Source organism: Hetaerina americana, unplaced genomic scaffold (assembly GCF_022747635.1).
Source record: "Hetaerina americana unplaced genomic scaffold, ioHetAmer1.1.p SCAF_12, whole genome shotgun sequence".
Taxonomy (NCBI): Eukaryota; Metazoa; Arthropoda; class Insecta; order Odonata; family Calopterygidae; genus Hetaerina; species Hetaerina americana.
This window is the reverse complement of record NW_027286292.1, coordinates 30,471,962-30,499,257: the sequence shown is the minus strand read 5'-3', so window position 1 is coordinate 30,499,257 and position 27,296 is coordinate 30,471,962. Positions and strand designations below refer to the sequence as shown.

The window sequence follows — 27,296 nt, the reverse complement described above, 5'->3', positions numbered from 1 at the left end:
TCTTGAAGAATCTGCTGCAATGGAGACAGTAACCCAGTGAAAAACCTGAGAAGATTTCACTTGGCTTGCAAGATAGCTTAACTTTACTGCTAGCCATAGTTTTTATCCCCAATTTTTATGATAAACTTAGCATTCCCCCTTCTTGAAAATCTTGTAACCTTTGTTTTACATATTTTGTTGGTTTTCACCCCATATTTATAACAGTAATTTTTAATGGCTGTATTCCTTTAGGTGACTGGCTAACTAAAGCTGTATCATCTGTGAGTCTAAATGCCCTCCTGTGCCATTTCCTCCATGTTCATGTTGAAAAGCAATCATAATGATATCCCCATCCTAACCCCATGCTTAACACTGCCCATCCTGACTATCCATTCGTCACATGCCCCTGAGCAGTCTACTACAGGCTGCAGATACATTTCATATCCCTCCAGTCTACTCGTATCTACTTCAATGCATAATTAATTCTAGTCAATTTACTCTACCCAATCCCTTCTTGAAATTCACAAAACAAACCAATGCAAGCGTGTAAATTTATTGTACCTTATTGCTGTCATTCCTTACTGAAGATTATATTTCTCTGATGTCATTTCACACCACATAAAGGTTTTATACATGCGTTTGTCTTCAAGAGTATCTATTGAAACTAGATTTTCAAGTATGGGTGTACAATGAGGTTGCAGAGAGAGCATTTATAAGACCATTTGCAAAAATGTGTGCATGGTTTATATAAAGAGTATCAGGGAAAGTTCGGAAAAATAGATGCATTTTAGATAATGCTGCAATGCCTCAAAATTCTTCCAAGTACATACTTGAGCGTTGGCACCCTTTTGCCTGCGGCTTTTCCCCGACTTGAAGGCTCTCTGGTATGCAGATTCTGGAAGGCCCTTAAGGGTACATGTGCCAGTTTCTTTGATGGCACTAATAGTCCCATGGTGGTGTCCTTTGGAGAAGGATTTCACATTTGGAAAAGGGAATAGTCTACTGGTGCCCCAAGTAGGGACTGTATGGGGGGTTGGGGAATCTTAGCGATGCCATGCAGAAGGTCTTTGCAGGTGGATGGTTGACTCTGCCCTTGGTCGTCTGTCAGGACCTTAGGGGTGAGTTTAGCACAGGCCTTTCACATTGCCAAATTTTCAGTGATAATAGTGTGCACTGTCATCTTATCAATGCCAATATGATCGGTGATGACAAACTCTACACCGGCGGTCTGAATTCGGCACTTCAAGCACACATTGAGAAAAAATTGTTGGGGATACTTTTCATACAAACCCTTTATACTTCAATACAGAATTCGCTGTGTTGTTTCTGAAAGAACATTGGCTTTAGGAAGGTCCTCTTATTGACCAGCTGATCATGTTTAGTTCATCACTTTCTAATGGTCATTAACCTTACCAGGAGTTTTCATCTGAATATTCTTGGTATGAAAATGCCCAGTTCAATCCTCTTGAATGTTGTAATGTGAACAAAAATAATGTATGGGTACCCATAAATTGGTAAATTTGTGAAATATTAAAAAGGAAAACAGGATTAAAAGAGAAAAAAGTTAGTTCAAAACGAAACCTGCACCTTAATCAGAATGATAGATGTCAAATTTATGAAATATTTGTTCATAGTTTATTTTAAGAGATTTCTTCTTTCAGTGGCTCACCAATTCACAGTGCTAAATGATGTAGATTTAATCAAAAGGGAAAACTATGACAAAATAGCAAGAACAGGGTTCTTCTTTGATGGTTTGCATAGCTCATAGCACAAGTCATTCTCACTCTATCTATATCTATATCGATACTTGCCTGCAGGTGATTGTCATTCACTTCAAACTGAGCAAAAGATTTATATTGGTTGAAGAAACATATTTCCTCTTAGAAACTTGAAGTTGGTCCAGTTATATGGTCCACAGCAAAGTTTATTTGAAAGTTTATAGGCTTGGTCATGTTGTATTTTTGTGTTAATTTAAAATGCATAAAATTGGATAAAACAGGCAAAATGGGGAATGTAATGGTGCGGTGGCTAACGTACTGGGTTTCTGCCCAGAGGACCCTGGTTCGAATCCTGGACATGGCAGATTTTTTCTGATCCCTACTTTTAAGTGTTTTATGGAGAGTACTTCGAGTGAGTCCATCAAATAAGACGTTAGACTGAGGCTCCCTTGGTGGCTTTTGTTAAGAGTGTGCTACTGCTGACACTGGATTTCTCTCGACACTTCCTCCTTTCATATCTCTCCCTAATGGCATAAATGACCTCAGCTGTCGGTCGCCTCCCCTTAAACTACTACTTTTACTACTGACCAAATTTCAGCTAATATTGTTTACAATACAAGTAGTAGTCCTGATAATAGCATAAAATTGAAAATATTTGACTTATTTAAGTTTGCGAAAGTTGGTCTGTGCACTTTTGAGCCAATTCTAGCATAATGCCCCTGTAAATCTCTAAGGGAGCTCCAAATTGTTTTCCAATAAGTCAAAGAGCTGAAATATTTATCATAGCTGTGCTGAGAGAGGGCAGAAAGTCAACTCATAATACACAGTAAGCAGTGTGTAGTTAGTTTTACCTTCTTCAATCTTGTAGTGACCATAGGTGGTTTAAATTTCAGGAGATAGTCATTAGATGTATTGAGGTACCAGAACTTGAATGAATTACGGAGTGTATTCCCATGAAAGGTTTTATCATGTGGTGACCATGGTTCCAATGCTTAATATCAACTGAAAATGTTTCACCAAATGGTGAAGTTAATTCTTGAAATTATTTATTTAGGTAGTAGTTACATATTCATTTCTTTCTTAGGGCTATGACCATCAGCATCAGGATTATTTATTCTCGTCAACGAAGCATTTTATGTTGCGAATAGCATGTTCATAGCCATATCTCCTTCATTATTTCTCCACTTTTAACCATGTTTCCTTCATTGAAGAAATGCATTGAGAGGTCTATCATGAAGTGATGGGTACTTCTGTGTTACTGATTACATTATTGAATGAGTTAGCTCAATATTTTCTCTAGGCTTGCTAATATATTAATAACATATAAACAGTATGAACATGCTATGTATCATGTGCATACACCACCCACTTGGTAATTTTGCAATATGATCTTTGGGTAAATAAAACATTATTATTAAATATTTTAATTTATATATCCTTGCTTATTGTGGGTCACAATAGTCCAGGGTTTAGTGACCTGAGAGCCCTGGTTTGATTCCTGGGCAAGCCCCTCTGGGCACCCTCAGCTCCACCCAAGCTATGTGATTTTTTTGGGTAACATCTTCCTGGGAAACCATAAAAGGCACTGGCCCCCTTCTCTGATGTTTGAATTTCACACTCCGTTGGGCTTAGTACTGGGTGAACTCTACCATCACCTACCAAACCAACCTTCGGTTTGATTGCTCTGTTTATGGTTAGCATGGTGTATGTTATATTTAACGTCCTTATGTTTCAATTGTTCGTTGTAATCCCTTATCAGTACTCATTGACTGATTAAGGTAAGAATGTAAAAGGAAAAATCTGAGAAAAATGGTGGAAATGTGGCATTTAAAAGTTGTCAATGGTTTTTAGTATAGATATGTCATCATTTCCAAATGTTTGTTTATAAATATACCTCTGTAATGGAGTTCAGTTGTTTGATTTTTTATAGTGGATGTGATTGTTGTTTGCTACAATATAATTATTATGATTGATGACTTAAGCCGATATAGTTTTACTGAGTGTTCAATGTTCTTAATTTTTTCAGGCAACATAAGAAACCTGGCGATGGAGAAGGTGGCCAGTACTGTTTTGTTCCCCTGTAAATATGCCAGCTCTGGCTGCAAAGGGTCACTCCTTCATACAGAGAAAATAGAACATGAAGAGGTTTGTGAATTTAGACCATACCTATGCCCATGTCCTGGTGCACTCTGCAAATGGGAAGGATCATTGGAGCAGGTGATGCCTCACCTGTTGATGTCTCACAAATCAATCACTACCCTGCAAGGTAAGTAGCCTTAAAAATATAGCATTGCAATGAGCAAACGTGTATTACTGTAGTTTGTGATGGATACTTTTATCCCCTTTGTTTTTTTCCTGTTCTATCCTCAACATATCCTCTGGAAAACAGTTTTTTCTTCACATTCTCTTGAGCCATAGTACTTAAGCTGTTGTACGAGGGTGATCTTAGTTCTCAGTTCTCTGCCTGATAGTGAAAATGACAATATATTTTTTTTTTTAAGTTTTATTTTTCAACATAATCTCCTTTAATATTAATACATTTTGTCCAGCGGTGTTCTGGTGTCAAGTCCTATCTCTGTAGTGTTATTCTGGGAGTGCTGCAAAGTACATAATCTGCAACCAAAATTGCGTCTCAATTGGATGAAAAACATTGACCATGAAGGAAACCTTTTGTGTTTTCAGAAGAGGTGTAAGTCCAAGAGAGCCAAATCCAGGAAATAGGGTGGATTTTCCAGCACTTCATAGTGCAAATCACACAATTTTCCCATCACCAAGGCACTTTTATAGGCAGGTGTATTGTCCTGTTTGAAAGTATTTTATTTCCTTAAAGGAGGGTCTTTTTTCAGGAATTTTTGTATCCAGTTCGGTTAGAAGTTTAAACTAGTCCTTCCCAGTTATCATTTTACATTTTTCAAGATTGTCAATCCGCAGAATTCCTTAAGCATATTATGCAAATGATGCTATAAACTTTCCCTACTGATGGCACTGACTTTGCCTTCTTTGGAGCTGAAGAGCCAGCCTCTATCCACTGCATGGTTTGATTGTATGTTTCATCTATTGTCATGCGTCAATGCAGAAAATCGCCCAAAGAGTGCCAAGCACTATTTGGTAAGTGACTGAATGCATTTTTGATCCACTGTGAGCACGTGCAGCACCCATCTTGCAAAAAGCCCTCCATGTGCTAACTAATTATTTTATTATTTATGATGTATTCCTGATTTTTTGTCCTAGATAGCTATTTAGAGACATTTTTTCCTGCTTGCACTTCAAAATTCTCTGAAAATGCAACTCAGTATTGCCACTAAATATATTTCTAGTGAGCATAGCCACTTCCTTATGACAATGATGCTTCATGCACATGAGGAATGGTATGATGCAACAATTTCCCATTCTTTCCCATGACCTCCACATTACAGCCTGCTCTTTTAGACTTTACTTTTCTTGGAGGCTCTTGGAGTCTCTGGATGGTAAACAAGCTGGAGTTTAGTATTCAAATTGTCACTTGCATTGGCACAAAATAGCTGCATGTGACCGCCTTACATTGGCTTGTAGCTGGACGCATTCTCCTCTGTTGTTAGAAGTCTATAGATTTGCTTTGGCATCTGCTGCCAGAAGAGGCCCATCTCGCCTCAATACACAAAACCTATTGTAGCAGGAGAGTCTTGAGCTCACTGCCTCACCATGTCTCACCATTCTATGGGTTTTTCTATTTTTACTTCTTAGACCAGCCATGGCTTCCCTCAAATACTTCCTCCGCCATTAGTGATCCTGGCATCTTCTTTATCCCGAAAGTCAGCAAAAATCACTTTCACCTTTTCACAAATGATGTTCTTGTTAATAGTGTCACATTGCATGGCTTTTCGTTTATCCATATGAGAAGCAACCTTTAACTATTGTTGAGAATACATAACCATTGCATAGATATTCTTGTCACTCACTTCAAATGATTTCTTAATTTTATCCTTCTTCTTGAGGATAGTCCGAATAGCTCATACCAACCGATGTGCATGCTAGATCAGCCGTGTTCACACCTCATTCTTGCTTTGCAATGATTTTACTTTACATTTATAATGGTTTTTTTGTTTTCTTATCGCTGTTTTCTTACGGCTTTTTCTTTGGGGACATTTTTAAAACCATGCGCAAAATATTATTGCAATTGAACCAAAAAAAATCACAAATGATATATCTGAACACAAGTTTGGAAAATAATGTGATCACTAGAGACACTAAGATGATGAGTGCTAAGCACAATCTGAAGCAGCAGGCATGCAATCATTTTAGGGTGTTCCTCTCTCCTTTTCACTTGTTATGTGAACAGTTGCTAGGTAAGCGAGTCATTAGAAAAATACTTTCGCTCATTGGGTGAATCACTTGCTGTGCGATGTGCTAGTTAAGTGAGGTTTCACTGTATTTTTACTCAACTGGTGGATTTGATTGGTCAAAAATATGCAACATTAAAATTTGGACACTACTTCTGCAAAAAATTATCCTTCTAATTGTTTTCTCATCTTTCTTACCTCTGACACATTTCACTGATTCCTCAAGTCAAATAAGTACTCATTATGTGAGTCACATTTTTATTTTAACTTCTGATCAGCAAATTGCAAGAAACTGCGAGAGATGCCATGACAGTAACTTTTGATGGAGTCATCCGCTAAATGTACATTACAATACATCAATGTCAGAGTTTATGAATCTTTCGCCTTGACCAAAATTCCAGTTAAGGCAAATGACTTGTACACAATTAAATTTCACTAGTGGCACTAAGGTGCTAGTGAAAGCAGGGTTCACTGTATGTGGGAATTCCACCACTGTATATGGGAATAGTTAGGATTTTTAAGCTAATTATTATTAGGTAATCTACCGGTTAAGTTAGGTTTTGGATGGACACAACTACAAAATATATATTTTGTTACTCATAACAAAACACATCCCAGCATCCTATTCTACAAGGGAGTCCCTCTCTGTGTACGTCCTTTCTCCCTTCATCTCTTCCAACATTCTTATCCTATTCCAGCCCCTTCCTCGTTTGCGTAGCTTTCTCCCCTCTATCACAGTCTTCAAAATCCCATTACCAATCAAAATGCTTTTCATCCATTTTGTGTGCCTCCTTATTATATCTCCTAACTATCCCATCCTCACCCACACTGCTGAGCACTTACTTTTTGTTTCCCTTTATTGTTCTGTAGTCTTCGCAGGATATAGCCTTTACCTTTTCGGAATAGAAACTAACACTGCTTTGACCAAGTCTTTCGGCCAGATTCATTCCTCAAAGATGCTAAGAATGTCCACAGAGACTCTACCTCCCATATATTCATAAATATTTTAGTAGTTCCAAAGAAATGTTGTCCAACCCCATGGTCTAATTTGATTTCATCTCCCTAAATGCCCTTCTATCTCATCATCGAGTATGCCTGGACCTAAGCTTTCTTCATCTACGTCATATGCTCTTTTTATGTCTAAGCTTGTAGGCCTAAGTACATAACCATGCAGTTCTTGTGTATATTCCTTCCATCTCTTCTGGATCTTTTCTGTTTCAACTATTATTTTACCCGACTTATCTCTGACTGTTAACACAGATCTTCCCTTGTTACTTTCCTATCGGGTTTTAACCTAGTACAGGGCATCAATTTCACCCTTCCTCTGCAAACCTTCCATATCCTCGCACTGTGTATTTCACCACGCTACTTTAGCTTAATTTGTTACCTGTCTCAAATTATTATTTAACTATTTGTACTTCCTTTCGCTTAACTCTGTTTACATTCTTCCATTTCCTTCTCTCAACTATATTTCTAGTCATCTGTGATCCATCCTTTCCTTGTCCTTTTCCCATTAACAGTTCCTATAGTTTTTTTGAGGCTTTCGATATCCCTTTTTGTTAATATTTGTGGTCTGTGCAATAAATGCGCGAACTGGGGCAATCTGGCGGCCATGATGCAGACTACAGCCCCGCCCACTAGCAGTGCTAGTTGCCTGAGACTCAATGAGCCGTCTGTGCTTGGCGGACCGTCGAGATGTGCATATGGTGCCAGTTTGTTAGTTTCTGTTGTTGATATTTTTACTGTTTGTCGAAAATGGTAATTGACCAAATCAATCACGGAGCAACAAAGCAGCATCAAGGTTTTTGGTGAAGTGCGGTAAAAGTTATCAATAAATTACTGAAATGTTGACAGCTGTTTATGGTGATAATGCTCTGAAGAGTACATCCGTTTTCAAGTGGATTGAGCTTTTTAATGATGGCCGACAAGATGCTACGGATGATGCAAGGCTGGGATGACCTTCAACCACCTGTGTTGACGACATCATTGATCGTGTGCGGTCCCTTATCCTTACCTATCGTCAAAAAACTGTCCGAATGATAGCTGATGAACCTGATTTAAGAAAATCAGCAGTGCTTACTACTATTTCAACCGAACATGATGGATGGATCCTTCACCATGACAATGCACCTGCACATTCAGCATTGATTTTTCGCCAGTTTCTGGCAAAGAATTCAATCAACTCGATCCTTGATTGTCCTCCTTATTCGTCAGATCTCGCCCCCTGCGACTTTTCCTATTCCCAAAATGCAAAAATGTGATGAGGGGACATCAGTGGGAAGATGTGGACACAATAAAACAAGAAACAATGAGACGACTAAAAAGCCTAACTGCCGAGGACTTCCAAGGGTGCTTTAAACAGTAGAAAAGAAGATGGAATAAGTGCACAGCAATGAATGGAGAGTACTTTAAACAGGACAAAATCATTGTAGACTAAATTTTACAAAATAAAGTGTTTATGGCCACAGTTTGCTTATTTATTGGACAGACCTAGTACTCAGCTCTTTACCCACATTCATGGTTTTCTCTACAGCCTGCTGGGGTACCTTCCTTGTCAATCCAGTTAATACTTATATATTCAATTTCATAACCCACCACCCCTGCCTAATCTTTTTGAAACAGACGCTACACTTCATAATGACTAAATTATGATAAGAGTCTATATCCGGTCGTGGGAATGTGTGAATTGATCACACTTTTCCGAAATCTGAATCTAACCATAATATAATTTAACTGATATCTTTCTGAGTCTTGTGGAATTTTTCATGTATACCTATGCCTTATGTCGTGTCTTAACCTAGTATTGGTGGTGGCTAACCCATCTTCTGCAGAATTAAATTGCCTTCTCCCAACGATCATTCTTCGCACCTAAACCAAAGTTGCCCACCTCATCACCATTTCTTCCTCCACCTACTGTTGCATTCCAATCCCCCATCACTATCAAATGTTTTCCTACATAAACACGCAATTATGTTCCCTAACAGATTGTATATCCTATTGACTTCTCCCTCTTTGGTGACATGTATACCTGAAAAATGACAAAGAGTGAGTGCATAAGCATCTTTGGACAGCTAACCCCAGTCCCAGCCTTCCCTCTTTTGACTATTTTCTCTTCTTGCGCTGGAAACAAGAGGAATAGTGGACAACAGTTTATAGATGACAAGAATTCAAGTCAGCCATTGTCAACTAATTCAAAGCACTCACTGTGATCACCTCACTTGGTTCTTGGCTGTTGATTTGAATGGACATGTCTAAGCAAGTTCTGGATTAAATCTTCCCCACCCTCCTGCCCTTCAGGAATGATCCAGTTGTGTAGTGGCTGTGACCGACTACTGGTCATTCTGTAGCTGTAGCGATAAGTGTTATATAATTTATTATATTGATATTTTATTCTTTTACAGAGTTAAGTACATGAGTCATTTATGAATCATGTGTGTGAAATATTAGCTGGTTGGCAGTGAGGAGAGTTTACTTTGTGTGTTACTTTGTATTAATTGTGTCGATCTAAAAGTATCAGTGTGCCAACATAACTGGCTTCACTGTAATCGCTATCAATCGCGGCTCAACAAATACACTGTATTCGATCTCAAATTTGGTGTTTTCATCCATTATGTTAAATAGCTAGTGGATTTTTTTGTTGGTTAAGCAGGTCAATGACATCAATTTGCACAATTAAGTGGCCTTCGTTGAGCCCAAGGAAATTCATATTTATTAAATTTGTACATTTAATTGCTTTAATGTAGCCCTTTCTTAATAATGGCATTTTCGATGGAATTAGGATGGCCTCCATTGGATCTTCTGTCGTGATGCATGCCTGCACCGGTGAATGCGTGGCTCTATGGGCCTGTATTGCTGCATTAGAGGGTATCGTGACTGAGCTTTGATCTAAGGTTGATGGGAAGGTTACTCTTCTGCAGAAGTGCTTGATTGTGGAAAAGTTGCTGTGCCAATGGGGCTAAACGGGTGCGCCCGAATGCAAAATGTGGTGGAGTGATTGAAAGGCAAGGAAGACAGGTGCCATTCTGGGAACCAGTGGATTGGAAGGTTGTCTCGTGCAGTACCGGAGGAAAGTTGGCACTGTGACGAGGGATGGGAGATGTGAAGGTACTCCTCATCCCCATCTCCAACAGGTATCAGGTGCTTTTGGAGGATAGCTCAGCAGTATCTGCAACCTCTACCTCTGCCCCTGTTAGAGCACCATGCAGAAGGAATCATCAGCGTGGGAATGGTAGGATTCTAGTGATAGGCAACAGTAACATCAGGCGTGTAATGGTCCCATTGCAGGAGAGGGCAGACCATGAGGGTGTGAGCCAGCGCCTGACGGCATGGTGCATTCCTAGTGGCGACATTTCCCAGGTGACGAAGGCGGTTTGAGCAGTGGCTGCGGGCACGAAGTGTTCCAGGCTGCAGATCGTGGCTCTTGTTGGCATGAACGATGCCGTGGATGGTGGATCTGAGGAGATTCTGGATTCCTTCAGGGAATTGAACTCGGAAGGGAAGCGGGTGGGTGGTGCCGAGGGGGTTGATGTGACACTCTCGCAACCTTGTCCCGAGGATTGGTCATGGACCTCTGGTTTGAAGCCGAGTGGAAGGCACCAATCAGAGGTTGCATGGGGTATCCTTCGTTGACCTTCAGCCGGCGAGCCAATCATGTAGGAACACCCTGAAATGTTCTGGTGTTCACTACGCATCTGCGGCCACCAGGTGTGTAGCAGGTAGGATATGCGAGCTCTGCAGGGCTTTTTTAAATTAAAGTGTAGGTCAGTGTGTAGGTCAAATAGTGGGTCTCTTAAGTCTCCTTTGCCAAATTATTTAGCTTGATATGAAGTAAGGGTCAGTACTAGCAATAGTTCATTTATCACGAATAAGATAGCTTTGGGTGGAAAATTTTTCAAGGAATTCAATATTAATAAGAAAATGATGCTCTTTAAAAAATCAAAAACCACAATTTCAAGGAAACATCTTTATAGCTAATTGATTGCTGAATTCACAGAATATCATTAACTTATTCAAAGCACAGGTGCAAATGTAATTATTGGGATAAAATGCTAGTTATCCATTATCCGCTGATATTGTCGCCAGTGAAATTTTCCCAAAATCCTTTTCCCTTTACAGATTTTGCAGAAAAAATAGAATTGGGGCAGTGTCTTAATTGTAGTTGAAAATTCTTGCGTTAGCAGGGCTGAGATAACTAACTTTCTTGAGGACACGAGGTCAGCAGTCAAGAAGTTAATTCCCAGTTAATTTATAAAAGAACATGGAACCTAGATGCTACAATGCTGATGTTAGAAGGCATTGTGATGTCAAAGGCTATGCCGAGATGAAGAATATTAGGAATGATATCTCTGGTGTCAAAAGAATAGAGATCACTTATGATTACAAGATATCTAGGACAAATACCAAGAATGAATTTTGTAAAGTGTTCAGCAAATTCAAGAGGAAAAGATTAGCGGAAAATTTGAAAGAATCTGAAAGCATTTTGGTCGTATGTCAGAGAGGCTCGGGGAAATAAGTGAACAGTTAATCCCCTGAAAAATGATGAAGGTGAAGGTGTAACAGTTTGGAGAAGGCTAACTTATTAATTTTTTCTTTCAAATCGTCTTCACTAATGTCTCATTGAATGCCTCAGATAGCTTGTCGTGCCAGTCACCTGATTCCCAAAACTGACATTTCATGTAATGGAATAGAACGGTTGATAAAAAAAAATGCCTGATAAATCCTCTTGGCCCAATGAAATACTTGCTTGTATGTTTAAGGATCTAGCTTGTGATATTATGTCGTATTTAGAAATCATAATTAAGAAGTCGCTGGTAGATCACAAGTCTCCCAGAGATTGAAAAACAGCTACTGTAACAACAATAATTAAAAACAGTGACAGGAAGGAACCGAGCAATTGCAGGCCTATTTCGCTCTCATCTATTAGGTGCATGGAAATTGAACAGATAGTCCTAATTCAAATGTGAGACACCTTGATAGTCAGGAGTTATTAATGAAAAATCAGCACAGTTTCCAAAAAAGGTAGATCCTGCGAGAGACAATCGCCCTTTTTGTCCATGATACTCTTAATTTGGAAGGGAGCAATGTTTCAGTGGATGCGATATTTCTAGATTTTAAGAAAGCCTTTGACAAAGTATCTCATAGTAAACTACTCGCAAAGCTAGAAGTATATGGCATAGATAAAAAAAATCCGGGGTTGGATTAAAGACTTTATGAATGATCAGTTTCAAAGAGTAGTAATAGATGGAGTTAGTTCGAATGCAGTAGAAGTCATTTCAGGTTTCTCCCAGGGAGATGTTATTGGACCTCTTTTATTCCTACTTTACGTTAACGACATTGACTCTGTAGTCACTAGCGAGATACTTTTATTTGCCGACGATGCAGTGGTTCACTGTGATATCTGTAATCCTGCAGATACAGCAGCTTTATCAGATGATCTTAATGCTATACAACACTGGTTTGACACTTGGCAATTAGAATTAAACTTAAAAAAAGTACGTTGTGATAAATTTTTGGAAAAGGGGCAATTTCCTCCCAAATGCCTACTGCATTGGGAACAACAGAATAAAGTGTGTAGACTCGATTAAGTGCTTATGCGTTACCCTCACTCAAGTGGATGAGCTAATAAAAATCTAGGATTAATTAGAAGAGTACTGGGTAAATGTGATGAAAATGTCAAAGAGAAATGATATCTTTTGTTGGTTAGCCATCATTTAGAAACTGCCGCAAGTGTATTGAATCCTCACAAAGTTAAAAATTGCCGTATTGAATCGAGTGCAGCGTAGAAGAGCTAGAAAATAGAATTTAAACAAATAGCTATAAACCAAGTGAATTTTTTCTCTGACCTCATTTAAGTTGTATACACACAAAAATGTTCATACATGAGCTGTAATGTTGCAGAGGCTTCTGCTTTGTACTAGATTTGAAAAAACTTGGTAAATTGGAAAATAGTACCATGGGTTCCATATTGCTATGACAATTGATCCAAAATACTTTTTTGCAGGGGAAGATATTGTGTTCCTTGCCACAGACATAAATCTTCCTGGAGCCGTGGACTGGGTGATGATGCAGTCCTGCTTCAACAACCACTTCATGCTAGTGCTGGAGAAGCAGGAGAAGATTGAAGGATTCCAACAGTTTTTTGCAATAGTTCAGCTAATAGGGTCTAGAAAACAAGCTGAAAATTTTGCATACAGGTATGTGATAGGATTATAGTCCCTTTAGCTGGGAGGATATCTTAGGATGCCAATAGATGCGGTAAATAAAAAGATTTGTCTCTATGTTTCTTAAGGATGCATTTCCTCCTGGTGTGTGTTCGGCTTGATTCTGCCATTCAATGTTTGTATAAAAAGTATCGGGAAAAGCGTTGGAAAAATAGATTTATTTCAGATATTGCTAAAATGCCTCAAAATTCTTCCAAGTTCATCCCTTGAGCATAGACACACTTTTTCCAGCGGCTTTTCCACAGCTCGCAGGCTCCCTGGTTGGTTGTGTATTTCAAGGGAGGATTTCACTTTTGGGAATAGGAAATAGTCTGCTGGGGCCAAGTCGGGATTGTAAGGGGGTCGGGGATTGTCATGATGCCGTTTTAGGTCTTAGCAAGCAGACACTCTAGTCTGCTCTTGATCATCTGTCAAGACCTTCGGGACAAGTTTAGAGCAGGTTTTTTGTATTGCTAAATTTTCAGTGATAATGGTGTGCACTGTCATCCTATCAATGCCAATATGATCTGTGATGATGCACACACTTAACTGATGGTCTGAATTCAGCACTTCACGCACATGTCAGTTCTTGTCGTTGATGGCCATTCAGCGTGGGACTCAACTTTGGAGAGCTTGGGGCACTTAAACCTGCAGTTTGTGACATGCTTTCATCCTTGAACATTTAGCAAATCATGCCCAATGTCTCGGTACCCGATTTCGTACTCCGTACCCCAGTCCAATGCAAAACTTAATGGCCTACTGCTGTTCAATTTTTCGCTGCATTTCGTGCATGCACTGAGTCACTTGACAGGAGCCCATTGAAAACATTATCTAGCTTGAATGCATGCTCGCTGGTGCTTAGTGTGGGTTATAGGTTATACCCCTAAACACCAAGCTTGCAGTATGCAAGCCAGCATGCTTGGAAAAATTTGTTCCCGATACTTTTTATACGTACCATATATGGTGAAAATTTTTTTAACTCTGTCGCATTAGCAGTTAGGGGCATGGAATTTATTTTATGAGAATTCTATGGTTATTTTGAGGTAAAGGAAGCTGTTATGGTACTTCTTTTTTCACTTACCCTTGGTCAATATTCTAAGGGTAATGAATTTAATTTTGGTGCTTATTTTTGGTGGATGAATATTTTCCTTGTTTTTGTGTTTTGCAGTTCTTTTCATTTAATAGTTACAGATGTACTTAAACATTTAAAATTTTTATTTTCCACTCTTTATTTTTTGACTTCTTCTGATTTACCCATAATGAGGTATCCGTGCCTTGTGATTTCCTGCTCTTGAAATATCTTGCCTTGGATGAGCTCTTCCTTCTTTACCGCTGAGGTTGTAGTTTTCTTCAGTGTGTAGTTTCGGTTTTAAAACTTCTTTTTGTGATTAGTTGACTTTTTCATAGAACTTTCTATCGGTGTGTAGAGTATAATTCTTAGTGCTCACTTAATTTTTTCCCTTCTTCAATAGAACTATTGTTGAATGTACAGGTAATAATTTTCAGTCCTTAGCCTAAATTATCCATAAAATGGCTTAGACTGCTTGCAATGTGTGATGATACTATAAATAAAATGCAAAATAATAATCCAAATATATAATAATCCAATAATCCAAAATGGTTAGCGAAAATGCTATCAACCAACACAAAGAGCAAAGAATGTTGAGTGCATGAGCATTTTTGGACCGCTATCCTCAGTCCCAGCCTTCCACCTATTGACTACTTTCTCTTCTTGCTCTCAAAAAAAGAGGATTGATGGACAACGGTTTGAAAATGACAAAAAACTCAAGTTTGCCATTGTCAGCTAGTTCAAATAACTCACTGTGGTCACTTGGTTCTTGGCTGTTGATGTGAGTGGACATGCCTGAGCAAGTTATGGCTTTAATTCTACTCACCCACCTGCCCTTTTGGAACGATCCATTTGTTTAGTGGCTGTGATGGACTGTTGCCTGTTCTGTAGCAGTAGCGATAAATGTTTTTATGGTTCAATTGTTCCCGGCTCAAACTTGTGGAAATTCATTTTAATTAAATGAAGAATACAATGTATCTTTTGACTGTCCTTAATTTACGTACAACCGGTTTCAACGCTCAAGTGTCATCATCAGGTCTACCTGATGATGACACTTGAGCGTTAAAACCGGTTGCACATAAATAAAGGACAGTGGAAAGATACATTGTATTCTTCATTTAATTGTTTTTATGGTATTGATATTTTATTCTTTTACATAGTTAAGTGCATAACAGTCATTTATGAATCATGTGTGCGAAATATTAGCTGGTTGGCAGTGAGGAGAGTTTACTTTGTGTGCTACTTAGCATAAATTGTGTCAATCGTATGTCTCACCATGCGAACATACCTGCTTCACTGTAATTGCTCTTAATCTTGTGCTGTCCACATACACTGTATTTGATCCAAATTTTGTGTTTCCATCCATTATCTTAAACTGCTAGTGTATTTTTTTGTTAGATAAATATCTAGCCCTTTTATAAAAATTTGACATTTTCAATAGAATTAGGATGGCTTCCACTGGGTCATCTGTCACGATGCACGTCTGCGCCAGTGAATGCTTGGCTCTAAGGGCCCATATCGCTGCATTGGAGGGTATCGTGACTGAGCTTTGATGTAAGGTTTACGGGAAGATTGTTCTCCCGCAGAAGGGCTTGACTCTGGGTGGAGTTGTAAAAACTCGCTGCGCAAATGGGACTTCACGGGTGCACCCAAATGCAAAATGCGATGGAGTGATCAGAAGGCCGCCAGAGGGCCAATCCTTTGATGGGGAGGGGTGCCATTCCGGAAACTGGAGGATTGGAAGGTTGTCTCATGCAGTAGCGGAGGAAAGTTGACACTGCGACGAGGGATAGGAGATGCAAAGGCGAACATCATCCCCATCTCCTACAGGTATCAGGTGCTATCGGAGGATAGCCCAGCGGTATCTGCAGCCCCACCTCCGTCCCTATGAGAGCACCAACCCGAAGGAACCATCAAAGGGGATTGAGATGGTGCGGGAGCTACCATACTGGCTTCCCACTCAGAGGGCCCGGGTTCAAATCCCGGCGGTGTTGAATATTTTTCAGAGGTATCTTGATCCCTACTTGAGGTGTTTTGTGGAGGGAACTTTGAGTTCGTACGCCATCCGTCGGATGGGATGTTAAGCTGCGGACCCCTTGGCGCCTTTCGTAAAGAGTAGGCTAATGCAGATGCCGGGTTTCTCTCCACCCTTTATCCTTTACTGTCCATCCCCTTGGCACAAATGACCTTAACTGTCAGTCGCCTCCCCTAAATACTACTACTGCTAGGAACCGTCAGAATGGAAAGGGGGGATTCCAGTGAAAGGCAGCAGTACCGTCGGATATGTAATGGTTCCATTGCAGGAGAGGGCAGAACATGGGGTTGTGAGCCAGCACCTGACAGCATGGTGCATTCATAGTGGCTCAGCAGATGGATCAAAGTGCTAGATGAGAGTGAAGATGAAATTTTGTTTGAGGGAAGTAACTGCAGAAATGATTTAGCAGCCTTGATGAAAAATATATGAGATTCCATGACTAGTTGATACACTGTGGCTATGAATTTTTTAATGTAACAAATCCGTTTTCTTTGTATGATGTGCTAACATTAAAATACATTGATCCTTTTCTGTTTTAACAAGTATTTATCTTAAAATTTTACCTGAAAAATCACATGGCGTTTTATGGGCTAGTATATTATTTAATTCTTTTTACTTTCGTTAACTAACTCTTTAAGTGTACATTCTTCTATTTCCTTCATCCATCTACCTTACTAATCATATAGTCTGTTGCCATAGTTTGCTTATCATTTTCCTATTTAATTTTCTTATAGTTTTGTCTGTGACGGTTGGTAATCCTTTATGATATGTTCCAATTTTTATTTTCTTTTAGCCAGCTCCTTTTTCACATTTGATTTTCTCTACAGCTTGCTGATACTCCTTTCTTGTCCTCCTGGTAAATGCTTCTAAATTCTGTTTCCTCATCTGTCTTCCCTGTTTTATCCTCTTGAATCTGATGTTAAATGTTTTAGTATTCAATTTTGATGTAAATTTTCATCTTCTATTTGGAAACTGAATGAATTGCACAGTTCCTAAACTCTCACTATCTCACATACAAACAACTCTCTCGTCTCATCGTAATGTAATCTAACTAATATTTTCCTAAATTCCCAGGCATATTCTGTGTATACCTATGCCTTTTGTGGTGTCTAAAGCAAGTGTTTAAAATGATTAAACCTTGTCTTCTGCAAAAGTCTATTGCTTTCTCCTCATGGTCATTCTTTATTCTTAAACTGTAGTCACCTACCTCACCATCATTTTGTCCTTTGCCTACCATCATGTACTATTATCCACGGCTGAAATTTCCAATGAAAAGCAGGCATGTCCTGGAAATTGCTAGTGAAACAGTGGAAAATGTGTGTGCTTGTTCATAAATTATTTAATTAACTTTATAATTTTCATTTCTGCACCATGATAAATTAGGTACATGGGTAATTTGAAAAGTTCACGGAATGGAATAGAATTAAAGGAGTTAACCTCAGGAAAATTTTTTATTTTTCAATGTACTCTCTCTGCACACTAATTCACTTGGTTCAGTGATGTTCTTATGTTTTGATCCTATCTTGAAAATTAAATTCCTTCAGACCTGCAAAATACCCAATAATTTTGAGCTTGGGGGAAGAGATGGCAATGTGATGGAGCAAATAATGTGGGTGTGGCAACAATTCGTATCTTAGTTCATGTATTTTTGTCATGGCAATCAGTGGGAAGATAATCTATCAGCAGAATCCCTTTTGCATCCCAGAAAACTTCCATCACCTTTCCAGCTGACCGAATTGCCTTTCCTTTCCTTGGTGGTGGTGTGTCAACTTGATTCCACTGCTTTTACTGCTGTTTTGTCTCTGAGGTATAGTAGTGGACCCAAGTTTCATCTGTAGGCACAAACCGATGCAGAAAATCTTGTTGGTTGCTCTTCAAACAAGCCAAACATTTTTTGAAATTTCTATTGTGATGCGTTTGTGATACTGCATCAAGAGTCCCTGCACTCATCTAGCAGATAATTTTATCATATTCAATTCCACTGTTAAAAAGGGATATGCCCATTCAGATGACATCCTTTCAGCTTGAGCAATTTCTCCCACTTTGTCTGCTATCCTCTATGACCATTTAATGCTCTTTTGCAATAATTGCTGGGGCATTGGCACATTTTGGCCAACCACTACATGGATCATCATCTAAGCTGTCCCGACCAAACTTAAACTCACTGGGCTACAGTTGAATATGAATGAGTTGAGTCCCCGGAGTGCTCTAAATGCATGAATTTCCTTGGCTGGCATACCGTTCTTTTTAAAGTATTTAATCCTTGCTAGAATCTCAGTTTTTCCATCTTCACAAATCACTAGAAGGGAGCAACAACAGAGGGGTGTCTGCACCTAAGATCTCTTCCCAGAGCTCTTACACATGATGTGTGTACTCATAAGGGATTACCTATTACTACCCGGGAAACTCATTGCGCTAGCGCTGACATTTGGTGGTGATCCCGAGAACTTTTCAAACTACCCTCGTACAATATTGAAAATCTACTGCTATAATCATTGTTTTATGGATCGTTTTTTTAATCATTTTATTTCTATTCTTGTAGTATGCAGCTCTTGTTATATCAGAATCCCATTATATGAGGGATGTTTAATAAAAGTGGGTTTTTTAAAAATTTCATAATTTGAGGTACAATTTAAATTTTGTCGCATATATTGTTAGCTTAATGCTTAATGTATGAATGGTAAAAGTTTCATTATTTGACTCCAGGAATGCATCAGTGGCAGCCTGTTATAAGATGAAACATTCATTTCCCCTATGGCAATGGTGTAGGTAATAAGCAATGAAACATTGGAATATTGCTTCCCCTTAAATGATTCCTAGCATGAGAGGTTAATGAATTTAGAAATTTATGTAGTACTTTCAAGGATAAAGTAAAACTATTGCTTAGTACTGGGTCAAAAGAGTGATATAATCAAATTTATTATATATTTGTTTTAAAGGCAATAATTTTCTGTACCAAAAGTGAGAAAAAATACTTATGAAGTATATTTCTATCGAAATGGCTTGTGCTTACAGGTTGGAGTTATGCCTGTATACCCTGCCCATAAAACGCTAGCTGATTTTAGACTTGATTTTGGGGTTAATGTTGACCTGATAGGCTGGGAATTTGGTAATAAGGGTCAATCAGTGCAAACACTTAAGTATAAGTGAAGAATATTAATCGAAACGGGGAAGATTCCATATAGATGGAAGGAAGACATGGGTCATTCAATGAGTCCTTTGGAAAAAATAGTACAATTATATTGAGGGAATTTTTAGTGGGGGTTCTTTATTTTAATTTATCTTTGCCTTCCTTGGAGCTAAATCACCTTAAGAAATCCACTGTTTCAACTGTTCCTCTGCCTCTGGAGAGTTATAGTGTATCCATATTTTCTCCATGCAGAAACTCATCAGGATTGTGATGGAAAACTGCCAAACCAGCCTCAGAGTTGACCACATAATTGAATTTATACTCCATTGAGAAGAAATGCAGCACCCATATTGCCTTGTACGTTGTCATCCTTCTGTGGCCTTAACTATTTTGTGAACTTTGATCCCTTGATCACTCAAAGCAATATTGTGGATTTTGTAAATCATTTCAAAGGAAGTCACTTTCTCTGAACGTCCAGATTGACTTTCATCATTTGTGGATGTAAAGGCACGTCTAAACAGTCTTAAATGCAGGATCAGTTGTGCAGTGAACCTCATCCACCTCGTCTTTGATCTCTTATGGTGTTAAGCCTTTTAAATATAATTATTTAATAATCGCACTGGACTAATTTTTTCCACTTTTCTAATTAAGCAAAATTTGTTGCATCAAAGGACTATGAAAATTAAACTACGTGGTGGACATAGCTGAAACTTTAACAACTGTCTTGCGAGAGATGAGACTTACTAAAAGCAAACCTTTTCAGATTCCTAGGATTGCCATCTCTTTGGATTTTCTGAGGATTTATTGAAAGACCCTAGTAATGCAATATAAAGTTGTATAAATGCAAATCATGCAGTTATAGCTGTGTATGATAATTCATTGTCAATAGTTCCATGGGTGATAATATTACAACTCCGATGTAAAATATCCACAGTGTATAAAACTGTGTTCAATGTCAAAGGAATAAAATAAACTAATAAGTTTTTATTATAATATTGCAGTGGGTAAAAGGAGAACATGGTGTACCTAATGATTCTTAGAAATTATGAGATCTTGTTATAAAAAGACTCGTAGCCTTTTAAATGGTGAATTCAGGCATAGGGTATCACTAGGTTTTCGTTTTCCTTTAAAAATTGTGCCAGAATTGATCTCTTTGAGTTCAGGAACCCTTGGCAGGAAGTACATGTTAAGTTATGAATGGCATGTTACACAGGAACTTCAAATTGTGGTAATCTTGCAAACTGTATAGTGTGGAAGCCATGATGGGCAGTTTAGATTTTAAGAGGTGGGACCATCATGAAACAGACAAGGCTGACGCTTGAATATTGGTTCTGGGAATGTGAGAGTGGATGAAATGAAGCCTGAATGACATAACAAGACTTCCTGAATGATGCAAATGTGAGACAAATGGACATCCTGTGTGTTTGATTGTAAATTGGTTTGATTATGCACCAAGAGTGTGATTTTGTTGAAATAATGGCAATGACATAGTATTATGGTCAGGTAAGTGGGATGGTATGCATAGGAGTCTGGGTGTAGGCTTGTTTCTGAATGAACAGGATGAGATGGGTCTAAGGGTATGTTAATTAATTTCCCCCAGGCTGTTCTGGATTCAAATGAAAGTTGGTAGTCAAAGAATTGTAATTGTTATGCACCAGGGTAAGGAAAAACTAAAGAGCTAGAGGGATGAATATTGGGGAAAATTGGAGGGGTCTAAATGAGTGTACCTGGTGAAAGAAGAGAGACATGAATGGTTGGGTTGGTGTTAGAAGATATACCTCAAGGGTAAGTGGTACAGCCTCTTGGTGACCTCGAGTGAATGATAATGGTGAGAACTTGTTGAGTCTCTGCATGGGTTAAGGATAGTATGCTAAAGTATTTAAAGTAAAAATCTCATTGAGTGGCATGCATGGTAAAGGGGCATTCATTTTGTTATATATGATGAAAGATAGGGTGTAAACTCTAGGACACAAGGGCAGTGAGAGGTGCTGAATGTTAAAGAGGCAACTAATTGGTAGTTTCTGAAATACATCTGTGAAGAATGTGGGTGGGAAGTCGACAAAAGCATTTGGGCATGTGAGTAGAAATTGTACTAGAGAAAAATGTGAGAAAATGCTGTATGAATGCATGCTCGAGGATAAGCTCAACCTGATTATGGTGGAATGGGACAAGTGTGTGGAAAGTGGATTGGTAAATCGTGCTGGGGAGAGTTGGAAAAAAATGATTGTTTACGGTGCTGAAATTGCATGTGAAAAAAGTGTAGTTTGGATTCTCAGATTGAAAAATCATAGTGGGCAGATATAATTGTGCAAAGATGGGTAGATATATAAGAGTATGCAAAAGGTAATCATATCTCAACTAGTCTATTAATTGCTTGCTCTTGGTTTGAATAATCTTCAATTTAATTTAGTACTATTCATTGCTATAATTAAGGAAAAATAATGTAATTTTTTGCACAATGTATATTCTGTCAAAACATTGCTAATTATACCAAAAAACATTTTGTATTATTGCATTTAGTTTTTTATTTGTTCGCCATAAATAATGATCCTAGCTAAAGATTAATTTTTACTTCATTTGTGGTTGTGCTCATGAGGATGTTTATTGTTATGATTTGTGTTTTTAGCATATATGATTAGAAAAATTTGTAAGCACCGAAAATATCATATAGCCTAATAGTAATAAATGGTTTTTATTTGGGCTAGGTGGAAGGTAAATAGTCCCTTATTCAATATTAACTAATGGTTTCATGATTCAGTCTTTTGTTGTTTATTATTGTTTTAAATTTTATCTTAATTTACAGATAAGTCAATTTAAGTTATGAGACAAAGTACCTTCTGTGCTAAGTGATTTCAGTTAACTTATGCCACTAATTCCCAGTATATTCCAACATGCACTGCTTAATACCTGCTGTACCTAACCAAAGGCAGTTCTGATAGATAGCTATAAGACTAACAGAATGGTTAGCAAAATACTTTTAGTAGTCCCTCATTCTTCCCTCTTCTAATTAGATTGTGATTGTATGAGGTGTGAATACATGTAATGTTTTTCAGTATTAATTTAATTCTGTTACAATGTCTTTATTCTCTGTACTAATATTTAAAACAACAGATAATACTGCTGAACTTCAGCTTTAAAAGAATTCATGCAGTTTGTACAACAATCCATAGTCATAAATTGATTATTAGTTATAATCAGACCACATAGAATAAGAAAAGAATTGAATACTGGGTCTCGTATAATGTGAAATGAATCGTTGGCACCACTCCAATCACCAACTAATTTGTACGAGTAGGTGTTGTAAACATTTATTTAGTATTAAAAAATAATTGAGATAGAAGCTTAATTTTTATTTGTTTCTCTTAATATATTTTCTCTTATATAGCTCCTCTTATATAGTTTCTATCCAGAGTTAAACATTTCTCCCAGCTTTTCTTGACCTTTACATTTCTCTCAGCTTTTCTGGACCTTTCTAAGGCTCTCAATGTAGAACTCAGCAAATAGTGTCGAAAACCATTGTTCTACCTCTTGAGTGCTGTCATTTGTGTTGTCAAATCTTCAACCCACCATGGTTTTTGTGTTCTGGGAATAAGAAAAGTTGCTTGGGGGTAAAAATAGGAGAATAAGGTGGATGTGGCAAAATTTCAAAACCACATCACTCCGATTGCTGGTTGTGCTGTTTGCTTCTGAAAAAGTCAGTTGTGGAACCCAGCATGCCTCTCCTTTGACCTTTGACATGTGCAGTTCTTTGTGAATAATTTTTTACACACTTTTGCAAATAAGGTCTGTCTCATTCATGATAACTTGTAACTTGGATGCTCTTTTGTTGAATAGAATATGACCTTCCACTTCTGGGATTGTTTGTGAGGGACTTTTGCCAGTTTAAAAATTCCTTTTTCACCTCAAAACTGTGTCATATGGCATGCTGTCATTTCCAGAAACAGGCACCAATTCATCGTCAAATTGCTGGACACTATAATCTTTTAAATGAAGGGACCTAATTACACTGCAAGCCTCTATCTTCTCTTTACTGTGAGTTACTTCAATCTGTGGCTATTTGAAATAAATTAAATTGAACATAATAGCTGTGATTTACAGCATATGTGCATAAGGATCAGTTAATTTGCAGAATAGATTTTATCCAGTTATCTGAGTAATTTCTCAGTAGTAATTACTTAAAAACAAAACCTGCAGTAAAACCCCCAATTAGCACTTTTCTAGGGATCCAAGAAAAAGTTTTAAATGCAGGAAAATGTAACTAGTGGGAAAATGAGAATTTAATCATTGAAAATGTTCTTTATTTGTCATGTATTTTCAGTTTCTAGCAGGGAAATATTTTTGTTCCTGAGTACTTGAGGAAAAGTTAACACGAGGGTATGAGCTACCTCGCCATTCAACTAATGGAAACAGTTACCCAACTTTTAAAGTTTTTTCTGGGAAATAAAATTATTTTTGATTCAATGTAGTTTTGATGTGATAAAGCAAGTTTCCATACTTTTTTATTATTCTGGAGCCCATCAGTGTTATATCTGTTGATCAAGTCATTAAAAATGATCCCGGTTGTCAGACACCAGTTCGTGTGTTTTACTTACTGCATCGTGTTTAGCTCAAAGCCATTTTCATTCTTTTAAATTTCAATTTTTGTTCGATATGTATAATTCCCCTCTAGTGTTCTTACAGTGCATAAATTATGTAGCTAACTCCTAGTCGTACATTGTATTCCTTTCATGGCACTAATCTTTTCCTGGCTGACTGACATTATGAGTTATTTCCATCAATAGTGACACCCTGTACTGCCCTTCTGTATTCAAATTCTTCTGTAAAATTGTTCAAATTTCTTCCCTCTTCATACGTCATAAACCATCTTTTTTAGGTGCACATATGTATATGCAACAATGTCAAGTAGTTTTTTATAAATGCTGATGTACCTGAGGAAATGTTTTAGAAAATGTGAATTTTTTTCATTTATCACATAGGAATACAAATAGTAGGAAAACTGAAGATGAAATTGAGTAAATGAGAGTACCACATACATTAGAAAAATAGAAAATCGAATGCGGCATTACATAAATTTTGTAAATTGCTGGTGAATGTTAATTCCAGTTATGTAAACATGGGGTTCCGCTGTTAATGAGATAAGGGTGGACTGAGGAAGTCATTGGTGAATGTGGCGGAAGAATCTTTGATGCAGATTAATGGAGGCCTCAGGAATAGAAGAGCATGTGGTGAGGGATGTATTAATATGATAAGAGGGGAAAGAATTATCACCAACCAATGAGTAGCTACAAGAGAAATTAGTTAGAGAGAGTTCATTCCCTCTCATAACCTAATGCCAGGCTTTTATTATTGCAAGTGCTTGCTTTTAAAGGAGTACTATGAAGTTATATTTTTACATGATTGAGTTTTTCCAATCACTTGATGGTAATTTTATGGTTTTCATTTGTATTCAGATTTTGAATGTCGCTCATTGCTTGTATTCTTGAGTGGCCACTGCAGGTACTAAATGAAGGCTCTTGTTACCAATTTACTTTACGTATAAATCATAAGGGACTCTATTTTTGGCATTATTCATTATATCATAATTCCATTGTATTGTATGTTAGAAAGAGCTTATTATTTGAAGTTCACATTGACTTTGGAAATAATACTGAATTACTATTTAGGTATTTGAACATAGAGCCAGAAATATACCCAATGCTTCACTTATAACGTAATCAAAATCTCTCCCTCCCTCACTCTTTTTGTCACTTTTGGCATAAAAGTTAATAATTTTTCCTCTGCTTCTTAATGTCATATATGGTTGAAGATCCAATAGTGCCCTTGATTGTCTCTTCGCTTGCCTGTATATGCCAGTATTTAGTTATTTTATCACTTTTTTGTTACTTTTTCTCTGGGTGATACTGTTTTATGCAGAAATTTCACTCTTCTGTTATTCCAAAGAAACTGCGGGAGATGCCACAACAGTAACTTTTGACAGAGTCATCCGCTAATGTGCATTTCCATGCAACAATTTCAGAGTGTAAAAATCATTTGCCTTGACTGGGATTCGAACCCAGATCCCTCAATATCCGGTCGAGTGCTTTAGCCACTTAAACTACCGAGGCGTCCTCTTAAACTCTGAAATTTTGTGGCTTTTAAAGGAACAAGATGTTGTGACGAAATGCCTTCTTGTTCAATGCCGTCTTGAGAAACATCTTGTTCCTTTAAAAGCCCCAAAATTTCAGAGTTTAAGAGGACGCCTCGGTAGCTTAAGTGGCTAAAGCACTTGACCGGATATTGAGGGATCTGGGTTCGAATCCCAGTCAAGGCAAATGATTTTTACACTCTGAAATTGTTGCATCTTCTGTTATTGTTGCTCTTGCTTTTCTTTTGGCATGATTAGGGTTTTCAAGTTTCATATAGTGGCCTCAGAGTAACATAGGCTAGAAAAAAAGGTGCAGTCCAAGGTATGTTAAAGTGGTGAGTTGATGAAATAAAAGGAGCAGTTTCTTATGAGTTCATGTTTTGGTCTTCAAGCTAAAACATTTGAAGTTAATTAATTACCTTGGATAGGAAAATATGCTTCAAGAAAGGTGTATCCTTAAATATCAGTTGGGAAAAATGGTTACATGCGTAATATTTTGTATTCTTTGAAATTCACACACTTTTAATCTCATATGATTGAATGCACACTTGTATGATTGCCTTGCAACACTGCTAGATCATGGATGTTCCTGTATTATTGATTTCTGGATTAGAGGTATGTAAGTATCCCTCTTAACATAACAGTCCCCCTTTCCCATTGCCTCTTTTGTAATGCTCTCTTTGTTATCTTGAGTTAAAGTGAAACCCACCCCCTGCATTTGCAAGATCCTTGTAACACCCAAGTTTTATATTAGCCCAGGACTCACAAATTTTCTAAATGTGGCCTGGGGAGGTGGTTTCATTGTGTGTACAGTCTCTGCCTCTCCATGCTTGTCTATAGTAGTTGCAGTTGGCATAGAATTTCCCCATTTAAATTGTTAAGAGTGTGATTCCAATATTTGTATCAGATGGTTTCAGTTCAGATATAATTTAGCACAAATAAATAAGTATTTATTGCTAAAGACTCCTCAATGAATCAACCTATAAGTGAATGCAGAAGATTTTATGAAATGGTATTTTTTTCTTTATAGACTGGAGCTGAATGGCCATAAGAGGCGCCTGACATGGGAAGCAACACCCAGGTCCATCCATGAAGGGGTGTCTTCTGCCATCCTGAACTCTGACTGCCTGGTGTTTGATACAAGCATGGCCAAACTCTTTGCCGATAATGGGAATCTTGGCATTAATGTCACAATATCCATGGCATAAGGATTATACTTTTAAGACATCCATATTGAAATAGGTGACAACTGTGCCATCTATAGAATCTCACGTTACCATGCGAATCAATAGGTTAATTATTTGAAATTCTTGACTGTGTCAAAGATTGGTGTCCAATTTCAATGCATATAAATGTTATGTGACTTTATTTGATGTCTGTATTGTCTTTAAATTCCAGTTTCATGAGAGAGTTATGATTTAGTTTCTGCATTTGAATGATGTATGTTCAGTTAATTAAACCTGCCAGAATAAGTTGGCAAAAGTAAATTCAGTTGAAACTTAATTTCTCCTTCTAAAAAATGGAAGCTACCTACTGATGGTTGTGAAGAGCATTAACAAGGAATGCTTTCAACGTGATGCAGATTTTGCAAGTTAACATTAAAGAGTAGGTATGAAACATGGTAGTCCAATGGGCAGCGTTGGACTGTGGACTGGTGGGCCCGGGTTTGATTCTGGGTGATGCCTCTGTGCACACTCGGCTTCGCCCAAGCTGTGTGGTTTTC

General features: G+C 37.9%; 1 protein-coding gene across 3 annotated transcripts in view; it reads left to right on the top strand.

Annotated features, from left to right (window-relative positions):
• LOC139685905 (E3 ubiquitin-protein ligase Siah1-like) overlaps positions 1-27,045 on the top strand; it is a 36,283-nt gene extending 9,238 nt beyond the window's left edge. For all 3 annotated transcript variants that reach the window (XM_071583039.1, XM_071583038.1, XM_071583040.1), the window contains exons 3-5: positions 3,724-3,963; positions 13,017-13,209; positions 26,604-27,045. In XM_071583039.1, coding sequence (XP_071439140.1) covers positions 3,724-3,963; positions 13,017-13,209; positions 26,604-26,781 — 611 coding nt within the window. In that variant the 3' untranslated portion in view covers positions 26,782-27,045. The remainder of the gene's footprint in view (positions 1-3,723; positions 3,964-13,016; positions 13,210-26,603) is intronic.
• Positions 27,046-27,296: the final 251 nt, after the last annotated feature.